This window comes from Chaetodon auriga, chromosome 15, assembly GCF_051107435.1.
Source record: "Chaetodon auriga isolate fChaAug3 chromosome 15, fChaAug3.hap1, whole genome shotgun sequence".
In the NCBI taxonomy this organism is placed as follows: Eukaryota; Metazoa; Chordata; class Actinopteri; order Chaetodontiformes; family Chaetodontidae; genus Chaetodon; species Chaetodon auriga.
This window is the reverse complement of record NC_135088.1, coordinates 14,229,150-14,250,631: the sequence shown is the minus strand read 5'-3', so window position 1 is coordinate 14,250,631 and position 21,482 is coordinate 14,229,150. Positions and strand designations below refer to the sequence as shown.

The following is a 21,482-nucleotide window of genomic DNA, read 5'->3' as shown; positions in this document are numbered from 1 at the left end:
GGCCAAAATATTCACACTGTTGGTCCCCTGTATAGGTAAAACAAAAAAAAAAACCCCAAAAAAACAAGCTGGATTCTACACTTCAATAACTTTCTTCATTGGGCCCTCCCTGCCTCATAAACTCCACATCCCCAGTTTGTAACACAGGCTTCCTGTTAAAAGATTCAAGAAGAAGAAGATTCAAGATTCAAGCTCAATCCAAAAGAACCTGGATGACATGATAATTAGTTAGCAACATATAGTTGATTAATCAATTACTCCGTTGACAGAAAATGTATTGATTGTCATTGATTTGACTGTATTTCAATCAATCGTTTCCGTCGATTTTCAAACATTTCATGATTTCAGCCTCATATCTAAATGACTGACTTTACACTGTGGACTGCTGGTCTGGTAAAAGAAGCAAATGAAAGGCATCACTGTGGGACCTATGAAACTGTGAAAAGCATTATTTTTTAAATAAATAGACTAAGGCTTATCAATTAATTGAGAAAATAATCTGCAAATGAATCGATAATGGAAACAATCATTAGTTGCAGCCCTGTTAAAAGTTTCTCCTTTAATAATAATGACGGTAAATCCCACAGCAACGAGCGGAGGGTGGGGGTGGGCGTACCTTGGTGTACGGGTTCTCCATCCAGGGCGGGTAAGTGGACGTGGCCTCGTTGGAGTCTGCCTGGTAGTAGTAGAGGTTAAAGGTCTCCTTGCAGCTGCGGTGGTGGGTGCTGCTGGATGAACACTCCATCATGGTGAAGCGCAGCTCCACGTAAACCTGCGACGCTCCTAGACGCGGGATGAAGCCGCTGCGCAGCCAATGGCTGGATGCGCTGTCAATCTGACATATCTCATAGGTCCTCACGCTGTTGTTCTCCTCGTCTAAACCGCTTACTTCCTCCCACTGAGAGCCAAGAGGAGAACAAAGGGTTGTCAGTTTGCCACTTAAAATGACATCTGACCCAGAAAACTTGTGAACATTCTTGCGAGCCGTCAGTATTTAATTCTCCGGTAAAGACTTTCACCTGGGTCTTCATCTAATCGGTCACATTAAAAGTCCTACTCATCATACCAACACTGCAGTTCTTAGCTGGCCCTCTGCTGTAGTGCACCTGTCAGTGGCTCTGGTCTTCAGTGGATTATGATCCAGCCCAAATTTGAATCTGGGTTGTTAAATCATTCCTCCTGCTGAGCTGCAGCCCAGCAAGTGGGAATACAAGTCTCACTTGTCAAACAGAGCACACTGCTACACAGAGCATCCCAGACAGACAGCGCTCACCCCTCACACATGCTGTTAGACTAAAATACAAGAAAACAGACAGGATATCACAAATATGTATGAATTGAAACCCCTTCACAGAAATCTACATTTGCTGGGGAGCCAAACGCAACTGAAAAAGGCTTTAATGTTTGACTTCAGAGTCAACAGCAAACATGTTCACCATCACTGTGTTCCCAAGAGCGGGGAACAAGCAAGAAATTAACATACTCGGGGCAGAATTGAGCAGATTTGCTGAACTTGAGGCTCAGAAATTCAGTTATGTAAATATGTAAATCTTTAAAAATCCATTTGCAGATGATGTGTTGAGTGAGGCAGAATGCTGGTCTGAATGAATTACAGTGCAGCAGAGCACTGAGAGCCAGGTTTGAATCTCTTGAGGGGAGAATTTCCCTTTTAATCCCCCCAAAAATAAATACTCCGGACTTTGGCAGCACACGTTTCTGCGAACAAAATGTTTTCCGTGATGCAGATGCACAAAACATCCCACAGGGCTCATCTGGATTTGACGAAAATCATTTGAAGCAATCGTTCAAAATGCGTTTTCAGAGCAAAATTGAGAGATGTGCAAATATACTGACGTACTGTATATTTCTGCACCATAAATACTGCGAGTCATATGGGCCACAGACGTTTCACCTGAACATACACTGTAAAAATCTCTTAAATAGTGCTATAATGAAATGATTACACTGGAGGTTGAACAGGAGTATTCGCTTTATTTGGTCTCCTCATGAAAAGTTAAAGCAACACCTGGCAATGATGTGTAAGTATTTTTCAGACTGAGGAGCCAGAATTTCTATCTGACAGGGTTGGAACTTGACACAAATATCGACTATGAGTGCATCATAATCCTTTAAAGCTAAAAATAAATAATCCATACATGAAGCTTTTCATTATCTGTACTTTCTGATGCAGACAGCTCGCTGCACCTCCCCACTGTTGCCTGTCATTATTAGCTCAATCGCTGGTTAATACCCTTTTTAGAAGTAAGTTTATGTTAAAAAAAACCCACACAATCCAGACAATGTGGAGCTCTTGATAAACCGCTCCAGACGGCAGTGCCTGCGCAAACTATTTCGAGACAGTCGGCCTGCTTCGCTCTGCAGCGTCAAAAGCACAGACGCATTTGTTGAGTTTCTCCGTCCGGTTCCAGAAATCTGCTTGCCAGCGTCGCTGTAACTGTCTTCCTTCTGAGACATCAGCGAGTTGAGCAGTTTTGGTCACTGACGCTGCTGGCAAAAATATCCTAGCAACCAGCCCTCAGTTGATCAAATTACAAATATGTCTTTTTCTGGCTGCAGCATTCGAATTTGTGGGCAGCCAGTGACTTCAACTCCAAGGTTGATGGGCTATATCAAAGCATCTGCTTCCAATATACTTTGAATCCCACATTCACTCTGGCGTTCCCTTTATTCTGTCAGTTACCTGCCATATAAGGAACTCCTTTATAGCCAAAGAAACAAAGGAACAGCTGGAAGCCAAAAATCCCCCGTCACCACACGGTCCGTGTTAGCAATACAGATAACACGTCGAGGCCGGGGTTACGAACGTACCTCGGGTTTGGCGTTGGAGAAGACGGTCCATTTGAGATCAGAGGTCTCCGTCTTAGTGTTCATCAGGACCTCTGTGAGGATGACAGAAGAAAAACATGGTGTCAGTCACAGCGGGGAATAGAAAAACGACACAGATGAGGCTCATTTACATTCAGAGAAACACATAAGTGAATTTAAAATCACAGAGTGAACATATTTCCATTCCCCAGCTCTCTGCCAAGTATCAGCTATGGCTTATACTGGGATTAGGGGAGAAGAGTTTCACCAGTCAATTACATCTACAGGAACATTCCCAGCAGCCGAAAATTGTCTTTCCTGTCATGTTTGTTTTTACCCCCCCCCCCCCCCCTTTTTTTTTTTTTTTTTTTTTAATGGCATGCCAACGCTCACGCCGAACCTGGTGAAAAGAGTCCGCCGCCTTTGTAGGGACAAGTCGCTGGAACGAGAGAATCAGCCCGACGTACACAGATACAGAGACACGCGTCTATAAAGATTTAAGCCCTCCCAGTTGCAATCTGTGATTACAATGGAATTGATTTTTTGTAATCTTTCGAGGGGCAGCCTGCCAGCGCGCACACAATCTCAGCTGCTCGGCGATGATTCAGTGTCCCAATAAAGTGTACGACCTGAACGCCACGTAACTTGACGTGGAGTCAGGTGAGGGTGAAGGAGGGTGAAGGGACTTCTTTTCATGTGAGGACATCCTTTTTTTTTTCATTTATTTATTGCACTATTTATTTAGGGCAATAAATAAGCAGACACTGGAGTCCTGCAGTGTGCGAGCTGTTTATTTGTTGATCTGGTGATTTGCTCACTTACCTGCCCTCTTTGGTTTGGATGTGCGTGCATGCCCCCCCCCCCCAAGCTGTCTTTGATGATTGTCTCTGCTGAATTGTGACTAGTGTTTATACCGATGGGACGAGGTTTCTGTAACAGACTGGCTTTTAGAGCCCCACAGAAGCTCATCTCAAAGGTGAGGCAGTTTGGTTTTACCAATAAACAGGATTTAATGCGGCTCTCCTCCTGAGTGCCATGATCGAGGGGAGCGGCTGCATGAAAATGGATGCTGGAGGAAATAGACTGACTTTATCGTTGGGGTGATCAAGACGTTTTCTTAAATTAGGCTCCCAGTATAAGACTCAACAGTAAAGTCTAACATCCCATAACCCCACGAATGCACACTCTATACACACACACACACACACACACACACATACACACACTGCATTGAAAAAACATCTTTTCCTAATGTTTTCTTATTGTTTTGTTTTCCCCCCAATTCTGCTTTCTATGTGTTTATTCAAGTATTAGTCGGTTTTTCCATCACACGCTATCGATTTGAACTCAAATGCAAATGGCTTGAAAAGGTCAAACTTGTTACAATACGTTCATAAAAAATGGACGTGCAACGTGCTTCACTCTGAATCCTACGTTTTCTTTTTCTGAACTGCTTCAAATGTGCTGTTTCCACCTGTGAGTGCTTCAACGTGTGCCCATCAAAATCAAATGATCAATTTTATGAACACATTCGGTGAGTCCATCTGTGTTTATTTAGGTTTGGTGACCCTGTACCTCTTCAAAAACACTTCTTCTATTGGTCAAACTCCAATAATACCGGCTTACATTTTCAGCAATATAATTAATTGTTATGAAAAGTATGTTTGCCATTGGCTGTCCCAAAGTTTCTCGATTTTAAGATTTAGGCCAGTGTTCCAGCTTCTCAAAGGGGAGAGTTTCCTGAGTTTTCATGATATATAAATATATATGAAAAAATAAATAAATGAGTCCAATATAAAAATAATGATCAGAGGCAGCCTTAAATGAAAGAAAATGAACTGCATCTCATACATTTTGTCACCCTGCCCATAGTTTGACGGCTTCTTCATCCAGTGTAATTCTAATATCAGTGTCAAGTTACTTTGATTGTCTGCTCAGTGATGCAACTGCTGATGATTATACTCTGTTTCCAGTGCAGCGCTGCACACGGGAGGAAAGATTTTCTCCAGAACATTATGCAGATATGAAGCCTGTCAGGGTCTCCGTGTGCTCTATGAATATATTCTGCATAACACTGTTCGGCACCAACACTTGTAGTATTTTACAAAAATAACTGCAACGCCTACAGTCACTAATCTCTGTGATCCTCTGTAAAGTGAGAGGCAATCACATTTACCACTTACCAGCCCACATCCCAATGAAATACACATGAAGGCTTGAAAAACGAAAAAAAGAAACACATGTGTGATGCAAGTCAGAATGCGGCTCGCTGTCTCTGCTGAGATGAAATGTTACAGCTGGAGCCGTCCACACACAGACAGACGCCACTGATTAGCAGGGGCGCAGGACCGGGCGGGCGGGCGGGGAGGGGGTGGGGGTGGGGGGAGACTGAGTATGCAGGGCCCTCATGGGAAGAGGGCAAAGATACAAGAATAAATAGCCCTGGATGCGGGGAGGGGTCCACAGAGAGTGCCTTCGTACAGGGTCCAGAAACTTGTGCTACGCCTCTGCTGTTTAGCACTAATGAACGTTAGACACTGTGTGGTCTCTTCAGCTCAGACTCTGCGCTCTGTTTTTAGCCCTTCCATCGCTGCACTTGGCACTTAAAACTCAACATAAAGGGATACGCGGACATCCAAAGCACATAGTTCACGGTAAATCAGCTTCTCGTTCCGCTGTGCTTGATGTAGGTGATAACTTGTTAATTTCCCCTCACTTTTCCAACGAATCATCCTACATCCCACATTCCGCTACATTAGCAGGATGAATTAACCGGGTAGAACAGTAATACCGCAGATTGCTTTGATAACTGTATTAAATAAATATATCCTCCTCTGCCCCGCTGCTGTTCCTCCTTCAGATTAAAAAAACATGTCTGACTGCCACACACTTTAATATGCAATAACGAACAGTGGCAGAACAAGTGGAAAAACAGCTCGTGTCATCTCCAGAATATCTGACTCTTTAGCTCCTCGTTTTGCCGTAATGATTTCAACGATCACTCAATCACGCTCCTGCTAATTTAGCACATTTCCTCGGTGAACCCTCACCCACACACACACACACACACAAATACTGACTTCACCCCCTTCTGGATCCCCTTCTAAATGCCGTACAGACAAATGACTCAAATCTTTCTTATTGCATCCCACTTTAGTGTCATTTTCTCGTTCCCATCATCTGGGTGACCCGTCTCATGCGCGGCGTATGAAAGCACCGACTTGACACCAGTAATTCTCCGGGTTGCATATGCAGCAGGTCTGTCATTCTATCACACTGAGAGGTAAATGCGACTTTTAATCAATGACTTCTCCCCCTGTATTCCCCGCTTCTCCTTCACAATCTGCTCATTTTTACTCTCTCTGTGCACACGCCCTGCAAGGAAACACAGGCATACATGCTTCTCACCCTCCTCCACTTCAAAACCGCACAAGCCCACCAGCTTTAGAACAACAATCTGAGGCGATAAAGAGGGAGAAAGGAAAGTCTGCAGAGAGCAGAGGAGAAAAAAAAAAAAAAATAAAGAGGACGGAGGTGGATGAGGAGGATAATTGGATGACAGAGTTCAGGAAGGTGCTTTCCCCGCATTTAGTCTACCTCCAGTTCACTCCAGCTTAATTTAAAACAACACCTTCATAAGACTCTGGCTCCTGTTTGGAGAGTGCCCCATCTCCACCTTCCATATGCACACCTGCCTCTGTTTCATATGGAGATTTTTTTTTTTTAAAGGACTGGGAAAGAAACACCACCCCCCCCCAAGCATAGTAATCACTGTTTATCGTGCTCTATCATTAAGGTTTATGAGACAGGATGCGTGAGTGTTTCTGTTATGTGCATGCACGGCCTTGCCTTTCACTGGAGCAGACTCAGACTTAAGCCCAGTTGGAGGAAGCTGGCGTTTCCCCTACATTCTTACAGCGGCGGCGGCCACCCACCGCCGGAAAATTGCCCCCAGTGCTAGAAAAATGTAGGAACAATGAAAATTCGTCATCTGGCCGTATTTAACACCCAAAACAAACAATTGTACAGTAATTACAGTACAATCGTCGACATTAGGAGACACTAGAGAAGACTAAACTGATGCCGGCGCTGGCGAGAGGACCAGGACTGAGCCTTGGAAGGACAATTATGGAATATGTTACATGCTAAATGTTTTTAAAGGTAGTAAAAAAATGAAGCCTTTTAAAGACACAGAGGAGCAGGTCTGAAGGAGGTGATCTGAGATACATGTCAGAAAAACAGGCAGCGGGAAGGTATTACGTTTTCTGTATGAAAGGCCGACAACAATAGAGGGTGTTGTACACAGGTTTCTTTTGAAATGTAAAACTCGACCCGGTGCTTTTCACAAAGGGGGGGCCATACAGCAAATATTACACGCTCATGTTCTATACAGCTGTCTTCACGCCTCAGACAACCGATCTCAAGTTCGACATCAGGGCCCATTTGCTCTCGCGTTGACAATTCTTCACTTTCTGTGGTCATTTCTTTCCCGGGCGCTCTTTCCCTCCCCATTATCCGCTCTCTGTACGGCTCTGGAGTGTGATAGGGAAATTATAGGCCTATGAACATTTGCCCTGCTTCGGCTACAATTAGACCTCATTTTAATTAAAGAAACAGAGTGCCAATTACCCTCAAACACCTAGAGAAATGGAGACAGAGGGGAAGAACAGGGATAGTGGAAAAGAGGCAATGAAAGAAGGGGAAGAGACGTTAGAGGGTTTGTGATTTACGGATGGCAAATGTATAAAAATTAGACGTGTGTATGCAGCGAAGTCATGGAGCTCTCAATGTCTGTTTTAACACGCGGCCAGGCTGATAACAGCTCACCTTTACTTTCATAAGTTATTAAACAAATACAAAAGGCAAATGTGAAATAAATCATGAAACGAATTGCATCTGTTTGCACAATATCTGTTTGGTGGTTTGGGACCTAAAGCTGCTCTCTTTCATGCTCCGTATGAAGGTTTGTCCTGATTCTAGCAGGAGTGAAGTCATTTCTCGATAGGAGAGTTACCGTCCTCCAGGCGTAACTCAAAACCTGTGTGTGTTTCAGGGGATACTGCGAGCACATGTTTTAAATTTTTCAAAGCCCGTACCCTGAAATCAGACATGCTTATGGGATGTTCTGGTGCTTTGCGCAGTTTGATGCCTCCATGCTTCACATTAAAATTAAAGGAATAGTTTAGCAGTTTGGGAATTTGGCTTATTTGCTTTTTTGCAAAGTGTTAGATGAGAAGATTGATGCCACTCTCATGTTTGCTTAGCTTAGCACAAAGACTGGGAAGTGAGGAGAACAGTTAGGCTTGGCCTGTCCGTACATCCAAGCTACCAGTTTTCCTCTGTTTCCAGCATTTGTGCTAAGCTAAGCAAACCAGCTGCTAGCAGAAACTTCATATTCATTATACACACGAGTGGCATTCTCTAACTTCTATAAATCTAGCAAAAAAAGGTGAATTATGAACTTTTCCTTTAAAAAAAATCTTTCATTTTGGTAATTTTCTCTCCATATTACGATCAGTCTTTTCCACATCAGGCTAATGCTACATGGCTAACTACAGGTACAATGAATGAGGTTGTCTCGGTCTGGTGTCTTTCCAGCGCTGTTTTTGTCAGTCTACATTTAATGTGCGCACATGAAACTCATGCACACACAACGTGCATGTGTGTGTGTCTTTGACAGAGTTGTGTCTAGTGAGATTAGACCTCAGCTTCCTGTAGTTCCTGTCCACTTCCTGTCTCCTGGTCTGGTGGCGGCCGGCCGCCAACATGCACATCATTCACATGCGCAGCGACCCGGGCTGTTTAACCCCTCGTCCACTGGTTGACAAAAGCCTCCTGTGGATGAGCTCAGCTACTTTAAGTACGTGTCATGGAGAAGTGAGACGAAAGGAGCGAAGGTGAGATGAAGAAAAGGTGTTAATGCTTGACGCTCTTTGTCCTCTTCTGGGACGAATGTCAATAGGTATTGTGGCTGGTCTCTGTCCCAGGACAGGGTGTGACCTAGTTAGAGAGGAAGCTTCATACTGGACAGAAACCAAAGATGTTCTGCTGTGATTGAAACCGACTGACCCAAAGCACTGAGGACGAAGAACAGGTCTGACCTCTGACTGTTTGGCTTGAGTTTACACGGTCATTGTGTATTCTTTAGACAGACTATGGTCACATATCCACAGAGATAAACGCTCCTGAAGCATCCGTTACTGCTGTGGTCTGAATCTGCAGTGAGAGGCTGCCTGAGCGCCGCGAGGAGGAGGAGGAGGAGGAGGAGGACTCACCTTCCACTCTGTTTCCGTCTCAGCTGACATATTTGAGTGATGCTGTCGTACATGACGTGTTTGGTGTTTGCACAGACAAACTCGACTTCAGCTGAGCAATGCTAACACGCAGCTCGATGCCGGTCGTTGTTCGTTTTCACTGGGACTAAAGGGGAAACCGTAATGCTGCCATACAGCGGAGCAGTGACGCTGCATGAGCTTGACTGGCTGTGGTGAGCCAACTAGCATGCTGATACAAGGCAGTGGGTTCATTGTCAAAGCACTCCAGGTCTGAGTGCAAGTATGTGTGCATAAATATTTTAATTTTAACAGTAACTATTCAGGTTAGTAGGCAGACCGAACGTCCTTTCCAGTGTGTTTTACCCTGACCAGTCTCAGAGTTCACACTGGACAGCCCATCAGTCAGCGGCTTTTATCAGCTGACAGCTATAACAGCTCTACGAGCACTAAACTACAGCATTTATCACCAGCATCTCCTCGTTTCTGAGGGAAAATGAAACTATGTAAACGTACATGAATAAATAAAAATATACATAAACAATGTTTGTGTACACAGCGGCACCCAGCAGCATCTCTTTGCTTTTGGTCCCAATGATCATTTATTTAACACCGACGTGCTATTTCCACAACAACATTAAAAGACGCGCGTCGTCTTTGACCTGCCTGCCGACACGTTTTGTTTAATCGGCCTGGTGAGTGCAGGCATGGGCTGATACCGATTACCACCAAATGACAGTTATTGGCCTGATTAATCAGCCGACGACACGTGCAGGTATATGTGGGCCAGTTTTTTACCCCCTCATATCGGTACTGGCCCCAGAAAAGTTATCATTTGGGCTCTAACATTCCCCACAACTCATTAACTATTTTGCTTCCTGGTTGTTATTCAGCCAACACATTTTCTAATCCTCCGGCAAATCACCTTTTTAATCTTTTCTAATTCTTGCTCAGTGTTTAATATGAATCTGTGTGTCATAACAGAAGAGAAGATTTAACAAAAAGCTTCTCTCCGGAGTTGAAACACAACACAAATGTTGATTAATACAGGTAGAAGCATCCAAAGGAGCATCTATGATTCATTGCCATTCCCTTTTAATTAATTGTGGTCGGAAACACTGCTGCATTATTCAAGTCGCACGAGTTCAAAGTGAATATTTACTTAATCGCAGTTGTGTAAAAAGTTTTGGAGCCTCACATAAAATGAGAGGTTAAGGTTAAGAGGATGTGAGACGTTGTCTCGGTTCTGTGCCTTTTTATATCGCCGCCTACAAGTAATGAGTTTTGACCCGAGGTGTTAACTGCTGAACAGCACTTGTGCGTCTTGGACTCAAACAGCCTTTTTCCCCTCACACAAATAACATTCACATCGCTGTGAGGCCAAAGATATCAGCAAAGAGACTGCATGAGATGAAGAACGACACAATCTACAGCGAGGTGACATCTATGGCTGTCTGACAACAGATTAGTGTTATTACGGGGCGTGTTGCTGTCGGACATTTGTGTACAACAGGAACTGACTAATATTGGCGAGAAGAAGCAAAAGCGATAGATTTCAATTCAATTCCCAACAGGAAGCAAACCGGGGGAAAAAAAACTCCCTTTGTTTTGTTCTGGTTAAATTGTTAATTCAGTTCTAAGTAGACACTTTTGAGAATGTAAAGCTTTAAACACACAATTCCCCGGGCTGCCTCTCAGTACAATATGATTGATTAAACTGCCTTGCGTTACAGCATATTTCAGCTTCTTCGGAATATTGATCTGTCACTGAGTGAATTCACCTCCCGCTATTTCCAATTACGGGCCCACGTTCTGGAGTATTCTTCAAAAACAAGCCAACTCCGTGAAAAAGCGAGAGGCTTCTTGAGAACATTGTTGCAGGCTACGCCAACTCCCCGGTGGCGTCCTGATACAGAGGAGGAATGAATTACAAAGGAAAAGTTATAAAGACTTTTTTTTTTTAATCAAATCATTATATTGGGGGGGGGAGTTTGTGCTGCACTATTCAAAACCTCAAGTCATGCTTTCTTTGAATAAAGAGCACTGCAACACTGGAGAGGAGGCCCACAAACCAGCCGTGTGTGATCCATTGGTTTTTGGAGGAAACACTCACGTTTATCATTTGCACTGTAACCTGGAGACTGATCTCATTATGAAACTCCACGAGCGGCAACTGGTGCTTGTTTTCATCAAGGACTAATCTGCTGATTATTCTCTGACCCAAAAATATTCCATTTACTGTTATATCTGGTGAAGAAAAGCATCGAATCCTCACATCTGAGAATCTGGAAGCAGCAAAAGTTCGTCGTTCACAACAGTTTCTGATGAATCAGCTGATCACCGCCGCTCTGTCGTCAACATCTTATCCCCTCTAAACATTTGTCTTTGTTCTCTTACGCGTTTCTTCCCTCGTCATTCATTATTTCTTCACCTTAATTTCCCTGTCGAGACAAACATCAAAAGCGCCACGCTTTTCAACCAAATGCCTGAAAATGTAAAATTTAGTACACAAAGACATCAGAGTTTCTCCACCAACACTTCATTGTATTAATGCCTCGACTTTCATTTCTGACTCGAAATCCTTCCTGCCGCTGTAGACAGGAAGAGGAGAGTTCTTTGAAATGTGGGTCACGTGTTCATTAGTGTCGACACACTCGTTTTTATCATTATTTTTATCATTATGCACACAGTGATTGTGCTGGAGTGCTGCGGGAGGCGAGGGGAGCCTTGTTTTTGTGAGCATGTCTCACCTTTAAAAGTACGCGCTGCAGCCTCTTCTGAGCTCAAAATGTGTATTATTCTTTGCAGAGACCTTGATTCTACAAGATTGAAAGGCAAGTGCCTCAGTAAACAGATGTGTGCCGCACAGTACATTTTAGCACTTTGCTCTTTAAAAAGACAATTTCTGTGATGCCCGTTTTTTTTTTTTTTTTCATTCTGCCGACATGCTTTTGGTAAAAGGTTTCACTTTGTTAGCTGCTGTCAAAGGCTACAGACTGTACAACGGCAGAGGAGAGGAGCGAAGGAGCGGCGCAGAAACTCAAAGGCGCGCGGCTCCGAAAAGACGTTTATATTGGGAAATGATCCTCTGCTTGTTGATTCATCATCTGGGTGATGTGCTAGTCAGCATCAGAGCAAGCCGTCTAGATCCTGTGATCAGAGTTGGCAGAAGAAAGCACCGCATTTCTATGCTCGACTGCAAACAGACAAATGTCACACATTTTGTTATGAGGCGGGAAAAAAAGAAATTAAAGATCACCTATCAGCTCGGGAGGAAAATGACACATAACGAAGACAGAAAGCTGCCAATGCTTCTCATGACGCACGCTGACAGCTTCATACAGGCGCTCCCCTGCTCTGCACCCGGGGGGGGGGATCACACATCACCCCTCTGCGGTCAAGAAGTGCCCTCTACAAACCAACCGGCCTCAAGCAGCCGTCTCCTTCACAGAAGGCTCGCAGACAGCCGATCATCCGCGAAGCGGGGCCGAGCTCTGTGCCATCGCAGCAGAGGCGCCGCGGAAAAGTGCAGCTCATGTGCTTGTTTTCAAACACTTTCTCAGCCCTTGAAGAGGATATTCATCGTCTTGTCTTCCCCGGTCTGCAGGGAGGCCTGCGGTTAGGGTCACTCACAGACCGGTACCCCTGCAGGGCGGAGAAATCTGGGATGATCTCCCTAACCAGCAGGAGACTCTGCCACCCCTGTGTTTGTTTTGTCTTCCTCTAATTACAGCGCATAGCTTGCCAGTCAGTTCACTATAGATTAATCATTAGCATGTTTGTGTCTTGTGCCATTTGATCATGAACGGGAAAAGACTGGGATCCGCTCCAAAATGCTGTAAAGTGTGCGTGCACCTAGGAGGCTGCAGTGATATATGATCCTATAGAGCTGCAGCAACGTAATGAACTCCGGTTTCTTAGAGCAGAACAAGCACAGAAATGTGAACTTGTATGACAGCTGACCCATCTTATTTCAAATCTGGCTTGATGAAGAAAAAAAAAAAACCAACCCACAGCTCCATCTACTGCTGTGATGCATTTAATGAACTCTCAATGAGCCCCAAAAATGTCTGCTGCTGTACTTAAAACAGAGTTTTTATCAAAGCCTGGGGGTGGGGGGGTGGGGGGTGGGGGGGGTGTTGCCGCAGAAACACACACACACAAACGCAGCTTTCAGTGACTAATCTGCTGTGGGAGGTGGACAGCTTGAAGCTAACAGTGCAGACTCCAGCTAAATAAACCATCTAAGGATTGACACATCTAAGTCGAGATAGAAAACAGAGTCGCTGCGAGAATCTTCTTTTATTTTGACACGTCGCGCCTTTTCATAGTCGAGCGACAACGGAAACACGGAGAGCTGATTCTCTTCATCAGTGCACGCGTTGCTCCAACCAGCCCGCGATGGGGTGCTTGTGCGGCGGTGACCGATATATCTAGAATAAAGATTTTGGATGTGACGCCATTTGTTAGAGTACAAAGAGCACCATTTTCCTTCCTCAGTCAGCCATATTATGTTTTCAGCAAAGAGTGAAATCAGTCGTTTACAAAGCGTTTCAAAAAACGCACTTTAGTCCAATCTTGGAAAAATAGACCGCGTTCAATAATACAGCGACTCTTCTTCCGCGATTGGACGGGGCTGAGCGGAGACGGCGATCAGTCATCATCGAAGCAATGGAAGGATATGAGGGGAGGCACATTTGGCGTGCAGCAATCCTTAAAAATAAAACACCGAGCTGCCAAAAAAAGGTGTTTAATGCTTCTTTAACTGGACTGACCCACTCCTTTTTGGAGCATGGCTCCCCTGTTAAAGCTCTTAGCGGTGTGCGAGCTGTAGGAGGGCAACTAGCGCACAGGAATGTCTCTGTTATGCCGTACGCAGCAGAGCCCACTTGGTTGAGTGTGGCGTATGAAAGCAGGCCCTGGGAGACGTGCCGAAGCCATGTGCAAGCATGAAGGTGGAGGCGAACATGCACATGTTCTCGTGATTGTTGCCGGAGCGAGCGAATTACATTTCAACTTTAAACGGGCATATCAAACAGAAGATGTAGGTCAACCTATGACGCAGGGAGGAAAATATCCCAGACTCAAATCGAAGCAAGTCTACTGATGGTGCTTCAAGCTGAGATTTTTTTTTTTTTTTTTACATCAAGGTTGCTTTTTTTAATCAATTCTTGCACATCCAGCCTCAGACGTCTCGCCAGCCTCGTGTTGCCTTTTCCCCCTGCAAGATTTCATTCTATTTTTGAATGTAACGACAAAAACATCACACGACGCAAGACAACAACAGCATGTATAAATGCTTCACAGGGGACTTTTTTTATATATATATATATATATATTTTTTTTTTTTTTTGCCGGCACGACGCTCAGTGCGCTTCACATTATCAGCTGTGATTAGAGTGCAAGATGAATTAGGAAGATGGACCTGAGATAAACAGCTCCTTCTCAGTTGTTGTCTTCTAATTAAAGGCCTTTTTAATCCCTTTATTATAACCACATATTGAGCCCCATCACGTATATATCTCCCATATCTGGCCCCAGGTTTGTGTGATTATGGAATGCAAATGGGCAATATACCTACTTTGCTCATTATGCAGTGTGCAGACGTGCACACTCTTGCACCCTCCTTGCCCTCTCTGCATTTGCTCTTTCTATTTCGTTGACTCATGCCGGTCTCCCCATCTCTCCTTGACTCACTTCAAAGAGAACCCCCATCCCTCTAAAAGTGCCATTCTCCTTGGTGCTTATGGCTGATAGGCTGTGGCCTCATTCCCTCTCTGCTGCAGCCTGTCCCCATTGTGTCCCACTCTCAGAGAGTAGTGTGTGGGTGGAGGACAGACTGGCTCTCCAAAGTGAATGCCTGACATGGATGTATGGGCTGGGGGTGTATCCTCTCAGCGAGCTAAACTATCATCCACCTGCAATTCCCCGCTGCCATATGCATCCTTCTCGGCGAGAGGGGAAAAGGGAGAGGGAGAGAGAGACACGGGCCGAGAGTACTTGTGGCACTCGGATGCCTGTTTAACTCTTGAGGAAGCTAATCATCGGATTGAGGTACTGAGGATGATGGGCTACCGGCTTTCAGAGAGGGGGGAGGTTGCTTTAAATGCAAATCCCTTTCTTATAAAAATCGGTTCCGTTTAAAAGGATTTCTGGGAAACGATCCACATTTCCACGGCAGGGGAGACAGTCAGCAAGAGAAAACAGCATAGCACCAGTCAAACATCAAGGAGACAGAGGACGTGGAAAGAGTAGCAAAAGAAAAGGCTACATGTCTGTGAAAGAAGGGATTGAGGCTCAAGTAAGGCCTCTTAGATAAAAACATCCTTTCTGCGTCTGAGACAGTGAGGTTTAGTTTAGATTGAGAGGCATTATGCTATTCATCATGCTAGTTATGCTATGGAGGATTGGGGGGGGGGCGAAAGAATAAACAGAAGACAGATTGGGTGGGAAAAAAAAGCAAGAACGTCCCCATTTTTGAGCATTTTTAGAGGGCTGATGTAAACCTTCCTTCCACCTAATAGTCATCTATCAGCAGGTTACATAAATATGAGCCTTGCATGTTTTGTTTAATTCCATACAAGGACGCCCGCTATAGGTTATTTAGCACGGCTGGATATGAGCAACTGGTGAGTGTTGCAGTATTTGTTTAAGGCAAGACGCAGATGTTCATTGGCTCCCCTCGCTGCTCCCACCCAGCCACAGCCAATCAACAGCACTTCAGAGATCTTCAGCGAGCCCGCGCTCACATTAGAGCAGGGCGGCTTATCCGCTTTTAGGATTTCTTTTCTCCACCTCATAGATGTATGGAGATTTTTTTTTTTTTTTCAATTACAATATGTTTTAAATTACGTAACTCGAATGGAAATTTATTTCTCCGTTATCTCATCACTCCCACTTGGCCCCTGGCGCATGTACTTGTCGCCATGTGAGCTCATTGTTCAGACTGGAGGCTGCACGTGTGTGGTTTCAAGCTGCAAACAAAAGACGTTAATGTCAACTCTTTTGCGAGGGATTGCTTTGGTTTGGGAGAGCGCAATATGGAACAAACCACGGCCGAGGGTAAAGTTTGCAGGAGACGGGCTGACTTCACCTCCTTCCATCAGCAGAGGCTTAAAAGTGCAACAACAAGACGGGCTTCTGCTAAACAAATGACACTGGCAGCTGTGCTCTCCTGTTGCACACTATGAAAAAAATGATTTGTAAATAGGAGGTAACAGCTGCAGTAATGTATTTCAGAAGATATACTCCCCATTGCCAGTATATGGACGGATTTACAACCTTGTAAAACATATAAGCATCAAATAGAAGCCTCCCAGCCAAAAAAAAAAAAAATGCTAAAGGGTCACTGCCTTTACTTGAAAACAATGTTCAGCTGTAGGAAGACATGCAACAAGAGCCTTATGGCGCATTTCATAAGTGCATTTCCATCCAATTCTTTAATGCACATTTTCATTTTGTGAAAAGTTTTTGCACTCATCTTAGAAAATTGGTGCATTGATGAAAACAAAACGCGATGGAAACACACTCAGCGAAGTCGTCGTGACAAACATGAAGCACGTGTGACCTGTCGGTCGCTGAAGCCTCCTCTCCACTGCGGAGACGAAAGATGGCAGCGGCGAGAGGACTGTAACCTTCCTCGAATTAAAGGTGGGGTGAGTCATTCAGGAGAAAGATATTCAATCTCTCCGTCTGCACCGTGCGATTACAGGTTAGCATGCCAGATTTGCCATTCCTCCTGCTCCCCCCTCCCATCTCCACTCACCCCCCCCCCCCCCCCCGTGCTGTGCACGAGCACGAACTCATCTTGACAGTTCACACCACCAACGGTAGCGGGTTGGAAATATGCAATATTTTGCATTTGCTTTTGCCAATTTTCTGGAAATTTGGTTGAAATTTGCACCTCATTTGGATGGAAACTTGACTGTTGGTATCAAGTCTCGAAAACTGCGCCACCTCAGACGATCACACAGGTGATTCAGTAGCACTAGCTCTCAAAAAATGCCTCCAAGCCATGGAAATGAGGTAGAACAGAATAGAATTATGTCGCCCACCTGGGTGGGAAATTGTCCTACGAGTCTAGATGAGCGCCGGCAAGTCTGCATCACTTAAGCTCTGGACTTGAACAGGTGGGAAAGACTGCAGTGCTTCTGTCACCGGCAGCATCTTCTCATTGGTAAGAGGCAGAAAACTGCATGTGCGCGAAATAACGAGGGGCAGGGAAAAAACAAAACGGGCAATTCATAGATTGAGCCCATGTGTGGGAGGATAAGGAACACTTATAGCTTGCATTTAGAAAGTCAAATATGTTTCCAAATCGGAGTCGTTGGCCACATTAGTGAGAATTCTTAATAGAGGATAAAAAGCTTACGCCTTTTCAGTTGAAGGCCTTGGCTTTGCTTTTCTGAACAAGATACATTTTTTATATGCAAGGCCAGGGAGAGGAAGAGTATTAGTTTTTCCCGTGTGTGTGTCTGAGAGTGTGTGGCAATGTGTGTGCATCCTCATTACTAATTTCCACCCAAAGCTTGCTATTAATTTCCAGCCAAAGTAATTATCTGATCAAGAGGTCCGTGTTTTAATCTTCCCAGAGACAGAGGGAAGAGAGATCCATGCGCTGAGCGAGCAAGTGGTGTGTGTAAGTGAGTCATTTATCCTTTAGTTGGAAAAGGAGGAGAGATTTGGCAGCTGTGAGCTTCATCTACCCTCCCATCAGTTCATTACAGAATTCCCTACTACGTGGAGAACAAGGAGGAGGATGATCCAGAGGGTGCTGGCAGAGGAGCGGGCCATTACCCAAGACACGGAAACCAGACATCTTGTTCACACTTGGCGAGACACAGATGTTCTGGAGTCGGTTGTCAAGGAGCTACGACCCCCTCAGCTCCAGTCTGCGTGTCTGTCCTCCACGCCGAGCCAGCGCCGCACCTGTTTGGACATCAGCAAGGCGCAAACAGAGCGAAATCCACTGAGACCGTGTCCTCCGAAGGGCCATGTTTGATGATTCTGCCACCAAAAACCCGCCGGCATCGCTTCCCACGCGTTGATCTGAGATTAAGCACGTCCAAGAGAGAAAGGCAGAAGAACAAATACTCGAGAGTTGAGTCAGAGTTCAGCTCCCAGCTGTGGAACCCATGGCCCCAGCTGGAGAAGACGCTCCTCTAATGGACCGAACCCTGGAAGCCAGGAACTGTTAGGCGTCTGGGAAAATCCCAAACTTCTCTCTCGAAACACAGAGTCAACAACGTTTTTTCCCTGCGAGAATTCAGACTCACAGTAGCTGCGGTAATTTAACGTCTTCTTTTGATGGGTGTGTACGCACAAGTGGTAAATCCAGGCTTCAAACCAGAAAACCATGAGTGAGAGTCACACACTGTGGCCTACATCCATGTGTTTGTACAGGCCTACAGTGGGCGCCATACTGTAAGTCCACCCCTCCAAGAAAGGGCATTTAGCCCCAGCGGATACGGTGTCCAGCCTCAGTCCAGAGCTGACAGATTCATGTTCCTGCCACAGAAAGCGCAGTCATGCATGTTCACGGTGTTCCTGTTTACAGCAGCGACTGATTGGACTGGACATACTCTGGGAAAAGTTTCATTGTTAACACGCTCATTGTTTTCAGAGCAAACTTATTTTCTTAGTTAGAGAACGCTGGGAATCAGCCAGAGAAATGACGCGGCGAGTCAGAGTTCACGCATGTGTGTCCATTCTTGTGAGGGAAAACATGCTAGCTGTGCCACAAAGAAGCAGCTGTGAATAAGGCCACACATGGCACCAAGCAGGTACCGAAGCCTGCAGTTCAGCAGCCCTTAAAGAAACCCAGTTGTGATCCTTTGATCCTCAGTAACACGCGGACCTATTATTTCCAAAGACCATTTTCCATCAAAGGTTTTGCAGAAAGTCATCTCAGCAGCATGCTTAACAAACAGAAATCAGTCTTCAGTTCACCCCACAGCTCTGAAACCTCCCCATTAATGTGGCAAGAATACAGAGACATGGCGCGAGATGAAAAATAAATAAACACCCAGCCTTCCAGTTGATTGTGATGTGTCAGTGCGGCTCAATGAGGCTCGGTCTTCCACCCCTGCATTAAGCAAATTACCCAGACACTGGGCCTGTTGTTATGCTGATGATGCCGAGCTGTACCCGCCTGTCAAACCGGATGATATGAGGCCATCACGGAGACGGCTGATTTCAACTCTGTTTTGTCCCTCCAGGGTTCACGGAGCTGATCCAGGATCATGTGTCTGCTGCCAGAAACTACAAGAAATTATAATCCAGGCCTACAAAGTGTTTTTCCCTCAAAGCTGAAACGCCTCATGCAGATCTCCACATGGAGAGGAACAGAAATCCCATCAGCCCCGTGTTAGCCTCAATTCACCTGGTGTTTTATTGATTTGAGGGTGAGCTGGTTACGGGTCCCCAGGGTGCAGCCGGGGAACCTTCTGATGACTTGAAAGTGGAAAACTAAGAGCGACCAGGTTTCAGAAATGGCCTTTCTGGAGATTTCAGGAAGGCAAAACCAATAGTAGAAATAAGCTCAACAGCCCACTGCAATGAACACCTCCATGGTGGGATTAATGCCATGTCTGAAACATACTGTACTTGCAGCCTTGACATTTGTCTGATGACTCCTCTGAGATTTAGCTTCAATTCCAGTCTTATCTTTGCACAGCATGCGTTTAAATTACCGTGTGGTTTCACTGCACTTCCTTTTGGTAAGAAACAGGATGCAACACTGACCAATGTCACTCAGCCATGAAACCAAAGAAAACAAGGAGGAAAAGTCCAGACTCACCTTCCTCTGCAGACCCCAGGCGAGCCCAGTCCAGGAGGATGCCCCCCAGCAGGACGATGCCCCAGTATGTCAGCTCCATGGTGCTGCTGCTGCTGCTGCTGCTTCACGGTGAAAAGCGAACCGACTTGCGTTCAGCCTTGAATGAAAAATCAAGTGGCACTGGCAGCTCGGCTGTGCACTCACTGACCGCAGACCAGTCCGCATTTAAAGTGGACTTCAGATCAGGGAGCCTCACACTGTGGTAAAAGCACTGCAGCAGAGACTGAACTAACACTGTTTGTTGCAGTTATCAGTCAAGTGTGAACACAAAGCAAGTTCGGCCGCTGCTTCAACGCTCACTGCTATCGACACAGACTGGAAACTTCTCGCAATTGTCCAACTTTGCGTTGTGGTGGAAGTGTGGCCGCTGCCGCAGCTCAGTCCTACGGCAGCTCAGGGGGCTGCTCGGCTCAAACTTGTTGTGTCCTCGCCTTTAATGACGCTCTTTGTGCTCCGCTCGACTTCTCCCAAATTCTCCCCCTGAGCTCGATGACCGAGCAGGCTGAATCCGCAACCAGGGCACCTCAGTGCATGGGTGTCAGTGGCGGTGATGATCCTCAGTAGCAGTCGGTTCATACCTGCTCCCACATTTTCTTGTCATGTTCGGGGAAACGAGTCGCCGGAGTGTGTTGTTGCTGTCTCCCGTTTCTTCTCAAAGCATCAGACTATTTGGCTGCGGGAGGAAAAAAATCCACAAAAGGTGGTGGGGATGTTGCGCGACACGTCTAGCCTGGCCTGGATAAACAGGGCAGAATTAGCCTGAAACTGGGGGGAAATATGTGGCTTGTTCTCCGGGTTCGTCAGCAGACTGGCCACACGGCGGATATTAAAAGTTGTGCGCTAAAGTAGCTGGCAGGGATGACTACAGTGAGCTGGACACCGAGGACTTCATCGCCGCATCAAGCCCAGAGTCGAATGGCACCAGCAAGCTCCGCCCACTCTCGTTTCCATATCAGCAGGGTCAAGCGCACGCGATGAGATACGACATTTCCGGAGAGCGCCTACACAATTAAACTGCCGTTGACAACATTTGGAGAGTGGCAAATGTCCTAAATTAAGTATTTAAAAAAAATGCCTGTTTTGTTTTTCCAAAGTCCTCCTTTTGATTTGTGTACAGGCCTGATATATTTACTGCTATTTTATTGATCCCACGCAGGGAAATTAAAGTGTCACACCAGCAAACAGAAGACGCAGTGTAGTATAGTTAAGGGAAATAAACTAATAAAGCACAATGCTTTATACAGTATGAGTATCTGCTATATAAAGAAAGAACAAATAAGAACTAAATTGCCCATCCGTACAATAAATACTATTCAGGCTGCATTACATACATACATGAATGCACCTAATAGAAATCACACAGTTCCTATGCCAAGATACTGCTTGGAACAGTATGCTTTGCCGTGATAATATCTTTTTCAGTCCATGTGCTCGTTCAGAGCAGACTAGCTGATTTCCATATGCAGTATCTGGACGTCTAGATAAACCCTTTGATTGCATAATTTCAAGGTAGCTTTCTGTGCTCCACTGGGACACATCTGCTTCTT

General features: G+C 45.3%; 1 protein-coding gene across 1 annotated transcript in view; it reads right to left on the bottom strand.

The window, feature by feature from the left end:
• The window catches only part of LOC143332715 (ephrin type-B receptor 4a-like), a 35,799-nt gene extending 14,924 nt beyond the window's left edge, over positions 1-20,875 (bottom strand). The window contains exons 1-3 of the mRNA XM_076750467.1: positions 19,897-20,875; positions 2,830-2,900; positions 617-898 (exon numbers count right to left, since the gene is read on the bottom strand). Of these exons, the coding sequence (XP_076606582.1) occupies positions 617-898; positions 2,830-2,900; positions 19,897-19,975 (432 nt within the window). The 5' untranslated portion in view covers positions 19,976-20,875. The remainder of the gene's footprint in view (positions 1-616; positions 899-2,829; positions 2,901-19,896) is intronic.
• Between the last annotated feature and the right edge of the window lie 607 nt (positions 20,876-21,482).